Source organism: Sinocyclocheilus rhinocerous, unplaced genomic scaffold, assembly GCF_001515625.1.
Source record: "Sinocyclocheilus rhinocerous isolate Xijiao unplaced genomic scaffold, SAMN03320098_v1.1 scaffold77, whole genome shotgun sequence".
Taxonomy (NCBI): domain Eukaryota; kingdom Metazoa; phylum Chordata; class Actinopteri; order Cypriniformes; family Cyprinidae; genus Sinocyclocheilus; species Sinocyclocheilus rhinocerous.
The window spans coordinates 520673-528526 of record NW_015635045.1 but is presented as its reverse complement, the minus strand read 5'-3'; the positions used below and the strand labels follow the sequence as shown (position 1 = coordinate 528526).

Genomic DNA, 7854 nt, shown 5'->3' with positions numbered 1-7854 from the left:
TAAAATGTAAAAAGAAGCCTAGAATATATTCTCATTGTTGTGTTAACCCGATATAAAGATAATACATTTAGTAAATGAATCGCGTAAGCCAGTCATACCTGTGCTTATATTAATATTATAGTAATTTATGACTACATAAATGTAAATACGAACATTTGTAGTTTTTACTGTGAAACTACCCTACATTTCCCACAAGCATTTGCGACATGGGCGTGTTCCCCGATGTCGTCTCCGTTACCCGTAAGTTGAAGAATGAGCCAGTGAGAGAAGGACTGCGAAACACATAGAATAATTCGTTTTAATTACCACAAAATATGTTAATTTGAAAGTATTTCGAGACTTTGTACGTGTGGACAGGTTTTGTACGGTTGTTACACGTAGTTGCAGACCTCCGGGATTTGTTGGTCCATGTTTAATAACTGATTAATGTGAGGGCTCATCCGCTAGTCGGTTAGCAAAGCGCCTTTGCCGCTGCGATGATGGAAACTTGAGCAGCTCAAAGGAAACACTCATCCAGCTCTCCAGACCATCCAAACACAGTGAGTTTTACTTTAAAAAATACACTTTTAGCAACGGTGATGTGATGCTGCCTTACTTAATCCCATAATTGCCGGTTTTATTTAGCGGATCAGCTGCTAACGTACTAGCTGAACCGATTTATTACTTTGTTTTGGGTATTTGTTGCTTGCAGAGGTCTCATATGTAAAAATAACTAATATGTATTCGATTTATACGGACAAACTGCCAATTTCCCTGTTGTATAGAAGTCTTGACTGCTGTTTTTCTGTCTGGGCTGTTGCCTGCAAAGTCTGCTACATGTATAGTGAGTTATGAAATCTCTCTCTCTCTTTCAGGGATCCCTGTGCCAGGCAACAAAATGCAGACCATAAAGTGTGTTGTTGTTGGTGATGGTGCAGTGGGAAAGACCTGCCTGTTAATCTCCTACACTACTAATGCCTTCCCAGACGAGTACATTCCTACGGTTTTCGACAACTACAGCACTCAGACCTGTGTGGACGGCCGTGCCGTCAGCCTCAACCTGTGGGACACGGCCGGTCAGGAGGAGTACGACCGCTTGCGAACCCTCTCTTACCCGCAGACGCATGTCTTCATCATCTGTTTCTCTGTGGCCAGCCCTTCCTCTCACGCCAATGTCCGGCATAAATGGCACCCGGAGGTGTGCCACCACTGTCCTGGTGTGCCTGTGTTGCTGGTAGGCACTAAGAGAGACCTGCGGGGAGACAAGGAGACCCTGGAGAAGCTGAAAGAGCAGGGGATGAGTCCAACCACTCCGCAGCAGGGCGGCGCATTGGCCCGCAGCATTGGTGCGGTGCGATATCTGGAGTGCTCGGCCCTTCTGCAGGAGGGGGTCAGAGAGGTCTTCAACGAAGCAGTCAGGGCTGTTCTCTACCCCAATGCCAAGAAGCACAGCAAAAAATGTGTGCTGTTATAACTACTTGAGGGTGTGTGCGTGAGAGAGATTTTATGAAGGGTGGAATATCAGTTAGTCATGTGATCGTCTCTGCAAATGTGTGTTGCTGTCACTTTTTGTTCATATCTCTACACTACAGTTAGCAATAGGTGTACAGACTGTTAATGAGGAAGACTGAGACTGTGTGCTTTTGTGTATTTGTGTTTCAACTTTCCATACATGTCCAAGACAGAAATACGGTGTTGTAATCTAAAGTCAGGCAGACCAAGGCAGTGGAGTGGATTTGTCTGAAGGACTAACAGGCATTGACAACTTCTGCCTTCCTATAAGGCCTTAAAACCCCAGCATATTTTTTAGGAATCACTCAGAGGATATTTCATGCACCAAAGTGTAAATTCAGTCTAAATTCAGATTGGATGTCTTTTGAAGGTGCTGTCTTTCCCTTACCGTATCAGTAACAATTATCAGGGCTCACGATCCACCTGATATGCGTGGTATTTTAATGTGAGACCCTAAGACTTGATGACCTACACTTACCACAACATGCCATTTTTCTTGTATTGTTGCCTTTGTAGAGTTGATCGACTTTTTAATCAGGAAGCGCTGTGGAATCCCAGTGTGCCTTTAGTGCTTGGCCCCTTCTCTGACATCTCATAAACTCCTTCTTCTCTGCTCATTTCATCTAGGGTGCTACTTTGGGTGCCAGTTGACATTTATTGCTGGAAAGGACTGTTGAAAGTTTACAGAGAGCTGTTGTAGCTCACCTGCCTTCTATTAGAGCTGTAAATGAAGGGATATAGTGCTGTTTTATAACACTCTTGAGGTAGAAATGAAAATCTTTGTATTTGGCCCACTGTGCCTGAATCCTCACAATTTACAACCCTGTTTTTGAAACTGAAGTGCCACTAATATTTTGTATTATTTGTATTTTACCATGAATGTTGATCCACTCCAATGAAGTGCCCTAATAAGAAGATAAACACTCTTGTCTTTCATCTCCGTTACAATGAAACGTCATGTGCACAAACAATCAGGTTTAGGCTTCATTTGGGTCCACATTTATATTTTATATATTGAATGTCTACTTTTTATATGATGAACATCAGCTTTTTTTATTTTGTTTTTAGGACATAACACACCAAAATTGGCTCTTTTTAATTAAAGCTGTTTTTATTTCTTGAAACTGGCATTATTTTAAGAATATACCTCCACTTGCATGAGAAAATAAACTAGTTTTAAAGTAAAAGAATGGTTGGCTCCTGTTCTTTGACCTCAAGATTTGTTCATGACATAAACGCAGAGAGAAAGGGAATCAGAAAGAACAAGTGGGAGAAAGAAAGAACAGCTGCATCTCTGACATTCTTTACAATGCTTTCACAGATAAACAAAACCGTCAGCTGTGTATGTGTGATTTGTGTTGAGGCATTGTTCTTAGAGTAATGATCTAATGTTTAGGTCTGAATGCTTAACATTTGTTTTAGGACAGGATGTCTTTTACAAGTAAGTAGGGGTTAGTTGGCACAGAGTTCATTTCATGTTCATGGTCATGGAAAATGTAACATTTAAATGTTTGATCTCTCAAGCCACAACTGATTCAATCAAACCACTGCAAGATTAAACAAAAAGGCTGTGAAATTAATTTAGAGATATTTATATATGTAGAAATGTTTATTAATAAAGATGGAAACCACTTAGATTTTCATATAGTTAGTATACGAGTTGGAAGTAAACTATGCCACCATTATTCATTGGAGAAAAAAAAAGTGGTTAATTGGCATGTGTGTAATAAAAGAATAATTAATAAATCCTGAATTTGTGGAAAATGTCATTAAAAGACATCTAAGTAAAGTAAAAAAAAAACAGTTTAATATTTAAGATCATGAAAGTATTCAAGAATGAAAATTGTTACAGCCAAACATTCTTCTACGGTATTTCCAAAATAATCCGCCTCGGGGAAAACTTTAAAACAGTAATTCCATGATATTTTGTAATTCATTGAATATGTCTATTTCTGAGCCTTCTGGGGCCAGTTGCATAAACTTAGCCTCTATGTTTGTTAACACAGTGTCTTAAGATCTAGTCTGACCAATTAGCAGCCAAGGAGTAATCAGTTTTATTTTTTGGATTCAATTTAGACTAATCTACGTTTTCATGTAACCGAATAAAAACAAATCATGACCAGTCTTACAGAAACAATTTGATGACTAACTTGTAAAACTAGTTTAAACCTTTTGTGCAACTAGCCCCTGGAGTTTTGCTTTTGATTTGTCCAATTTTAATTAAGTTAACTGAGAAAATTGTCGTCTTTTTCGTAATTAAACTGAACAGAGAAAAATTCAGTAAATATTTAATGTTATGTGGCTGCATCTTTAGACCTGCAGGGGGAGCCAAACAAACCGGATCAGCTCCGAACAAAACAAACAGAAACGAAACGCACACAGCTGCTACTGCCCGCACATTCAGCAGCAAAAGCTCATTCATTGCAAAAGGAGTTTGAGGTTTCTTTGTATCTGCATTAAACAAACTAAGTTTGCGTATAATATTTTTGAACGCGACTAATTTAGGCGCACATGCTTTCGCGTGTTCCCGTTTAACTATCTGCTAACCGCTAATCGACCGGGGTCAGGGAGTTCCTCCTTCGGTCAGATTCTCACTCGAGCCCGAGGTTCCAGAGGCCTTCGAGATAACGGCAACAGAGGAGCAGGTACGTGCTCTCAAAGAACATAATTATAACCGTGTCTTGAAATGTGCATACACGTGAAAGAAGACATAAGTGGAACAGAGAGGGAATCGTGTGAGACAGTTAAAATATAAACACAGCCTCTTTCTCTTTTTCTATACGGCTCTTGTGTTGTCATCAGAAGATTACGTATACTCCAGTAATTCCTGAATAAACTGTGTAGCAGTGATGTACTTTTCAGAAATTAATTTGCTTTATACTCAAGTCTGTTTTATATTAGGCAAAAACTCAAATCTGAAAGGTTGCAGGTTTGACTCCCAAAGGGAGCAGCAAGGGAGAGTTAAAAAAAAAGTGACTGCTAAATGACTTGCATAACTAGCTGTGCCAGGATTATAATATCCATGAAGGTTTGTTGAGCTGATGAATGATATGTTGTTTTTGTATGTGTAGAATGTCAGACTCGGACAGTGATGAGGACCAGGACCGGCCCTTCCACTTAACAGGGTTTCTCTTTGGAAACATAAATGAGAATGGACAGCTGGAAGATGACAGTGTACTGGATACGGTAAGAGAGTAAATCCCTGCTCTTGACGCAGTAAATCAATAACTTTTTTTGTTTTTGAAATTTGCCATTTGCCATTGAAATTAAATGCGTGTTATTAATCTTATTGTGAATGATTCACTCATGCACACGTTTCGTTTTTACCTTTTTTATTTTAATTTTTAATCAAAATGTCATAATTCAGTCTTCCAGTGAAACCACAGACTTTTTGCGCTGAATGCCTTTAGTGGAGAGAGACTAAGAAGGAATAATCAATATATGCTTGTCAACTGTCGCTTTCTCTTTATCAGGAGTCAAAGAAGCACCTAGCTGGTCTGGGCACTCTGGGTTTGGGTTCACTTATTACAGAGATCACAGCCAGTGAGGAGGACACGGCTGAGCAAGAGCAAGACCAGAGCAACACTGATGCAGAGGGTCTGTCTGTGTTTCTGTAATTTGGAAAACTTCACTCCATGTGTCAGATTTGTGCATTTAGAGGAGACGTGATAAAATAACCTAACTTTGTGAGCTGTTTGTGTGTGAATGTAGGATGGGTAAGGAGCACAGAAGATGCAGTTGATTACTCTGATATCAGTGAAGTTGCAGAAGATGAAACCCGCAAATACAGACAGGCCATGGGCAACCTGCAGCCATCACGGAGAACAGGTACACACAGGCGCAACTGGTGCAGAACACACTGAAGTACAGTATATGCACAACTTCATTGCTGACGTGTGTGTATTTTGGTGTGCAGACGAAGAGGAAGATTACGATGCTGATTGTGAAGATGTTGATGCCAAACTCATGCCGCCTCCCCCTCCCCCTAGTCAGCCAACCCCTGCCAAGAAAGAAGACACGGCCAATCAGAACAGCAGTGGTAAATGAGACTTGTGATTGATAAGGAATCAGTCTGAATTTTGTGTGTGCTGTTCTTATTTCTTTTTGATCATTTTTGGTGACAGATGAAGGTGATGGCATTATCCTACCTTCCATCATCGCTCCATCGTCGGTGGGTGATAAGGTTGATTTCAGCAGTTCATCAGACAGCGAGAGTGAGAGCGATCGACCGTCTCAGGGTTCAGGGTCAGGAGGACAGGCAAGGTGTCTTACCCTCCCTCTTGCAGGCATTATGCAGAAAGATGCTGCTAAAGCCCTGCCTGGAGTCACAGAGCTGTTCCCTGAGTTCAGACCTGGAAGGGTGAATGTTACACTATCTCTTAGAAATAATCCAAAGTTAGTTTGTCCACTATTAGTTTGTTTGCAGTGTTTCATGGTGAGTGAACCAAGTTTTGGTTCTATCAGGTGTTGCGGTTCTTGCGGTTGTTTGGTCCTGGTAAGAACATGCCATCAGTATGGCGAAGTGCTCGCAGAAAACGGAAACGGAAGCAGAGAGAGCCACAGTCAGACATGGCTACAGGTGACAACGAATCACAGCCACCTGAGCCAGGGGCTAAGAAAAAGTCGGGATGGGACTATGAGTATGCACCACCTCCACCACCAGAGCAGTGTTTGTCTGATGATGAGGTAAACCAGACAAATGCAACATTTCATGTCCACTTGGCCGCTTCAGAAAATAGGCCTATATTATGATGGGATCAGAAAGAAGACACTCTGCTTGTCTCTCTGTAGATCACCATGATGGCTCCGGTGGAGTCTAAGTTCCTGCAAGTGTCTGGTGAAGGTGATAAGGTGTCTGAGGTAAGGCCAAAGGTGGCTGAGTGGCGTTATGGTCCAGCACAGCTTTGGTACGACATGCTTGGCGTCCCTGAGGATGGCAGTGGCTTCCATTATGGGTTTAAACTCAGAGATGACCAAATGCAAGACACTACAGATACAGCAGCTAAAACTGCAAACCCTCCAGCTGCTGAATCAGTCAGTGAGCAGGAACCACCCCAAGAAGCACATGCTGAGGTCAGTGCTCTTTATGGCAAATAAAACAAAATCTGTTAAAAATAGTTTTCATTACTTGAAAGAAAGCTAAAATAAAATAGAAATATTAGATTGAAAACTGAAATGAAAACTAGAAACATAGCCTTGGAAAGTAACTGAAAAAAAGTAAACTTAATAAACAAATATATTAAAGCTAAATAGAAGTATTCGGGAAAAAGAAAAGAAAATCTAAAAAGATAAGCTGATTTTAAATAATCTTAATTTCAGTAGTAATATAAAGATAATACTAGTTGAAGTCTGTCTGTCTGTCTTATTTTTATTGTAAGAGCAATACGGCCATTTATAACTTAAATATGCAAGGGTTTCATTCACTTCCAGTTATTTTACCTTTACAAAAGCAGGCCATTTTGCTGGTTATCACAGACTGGTATTTGTTATCATGTTATTTTAATTTGTTATCATAATCTTAAACACACTGGTTTGTAGCACAAAATTACCATTTTATCCTTTGCTTTAGTTATTTACCTGTAGCTGCTAATGAATTGTAAGTCTCACACGTTTACAAAAATAGCTTACTTGCAAAGTAAGGAGGATAGAAATGTTTCAAATAGTTTTTTAAAGGCTTAGTTCACCCAAAAATGAAAATTAGCCCATGTATTACGCACCCTCAAGGCATCCTAGGTGTATATGACTTTCTTCTTTCAGACGAATCCAATCAGAGTTATATTAAAAATTGTTCTTGCTCTTCCAAGTGTTAGAATGGCAGTAGGCAGGTGTTTTTTTTCAACAGTCCAAAAGAAGTAAAATAAAGCGCATCCATAATAAAACGTACCTCACACGGCTCCGGGGGTTGAATATAGGCCTCCTGTAGCGAATCCATGCATTTTTGTAAGAAAAATATCCATATTTAAAATGTTCTAAACACTTTTCTCTCGCTTCCGCTAACTGTCATATGCGGAAGCCGTTCACCCATCAGGCGTGTGCGCAATGCATACGTCCTATGTCATCCGCCCCAAATGGCTCGCACATATGAGTTAGCGGAAGTGAGAGAAAAGTGTTTATAATGTTGTAAATATGGATATTTTTCTTAGAAAAATGCATCGATTCGCTACAGGAGACCTTTATTCCCCCACTGGAGCCGTGTGAGGCACGTTTTATTATGGATGTGCACACTTTATTTGACTTCTTTTGGACTGTTGAACAAAAACACCCACCTACTCCCATTCTAAAGCTTGGCAGAGCAAGGACCATTTTTAATATAACTCTGATTGGATTCGTCTGAAAGAAGAAAGTCATATACACCTAGGATGC

At 40.2% G+C, this 7854-nt stretch overlaps 2 protein-coding genes across 6 annotated transcripts in view; both read left to right on the top strand.

Moving 5' to 3' along the window:
• The first annotated feature begins 196 nt into the window (after positions 1–196).
• LOC107746352 (rho-related GTP-binding protein RhoG-like) lies at positions 197–2730 on the top strand. Its single transcript, XM_016560516.1, has 2 exons — positions 197–539; positions 855–2730. The coding sequence occupies exon 2, from the start codon at positions 878–880 to the stop codon at positions 1451–1453; it is 576 nt and encodes a 191-aa protein (XP_016416002.1). The 5' UTR covers positions 197–539; positions 855–877; the 3' UTR covers positions 1454–2730.
• A 1092-nt stretch (positions 2731–3822) lies between these two features.
• Positions 3823–7854, top strand: part of LOC107746351 (transcription initiation factor TFIID subunit 1-like) — a 25831-nt gene continuing 21799 nt past the window's right edge. For all 5 annotated transcript variants that reach the window (XM_016560513.1, XM_016560515.1, XM_016560514.1 and 2 more), the window contains exons 1-8: positions 3823–4136; positions 4563–4677; positions 4965–5088; positions 5203–5319; positions 5408–5530; positions 5610–5851; positions 5956–6177; positions 6283–6564. In XM_016560513.1, the coding sequence (XP_016415999.1) occupies positions 4564–4677; positions 4965–5088; positions 5203–5319; positions 5408–5530; positions 5610–5851; positions 5956–6177; positions 6283–6564 (1224 nt within the window). In that variant the 5' untranslated portion in view covers positions 3823–4136; position 4563. The remainder of the gene's footprint in view (positions 4137–4562; positions 4678–4964; positions 5089–5202; positions 5320–5407; positions 5531–5609; positions 5852–5955; positions 6178–6282; positions 6565–7854) is intronic.

Excerpts from the sequence above, each read along its gene's own strand:
- LOC107746352 (XM_016560516.1), top strand. The coding sequence starts at position 878 with ATGCAGACCATAAAGTGTGTTGTTGTTGGTGATGGTGCAGTGGGAAAG.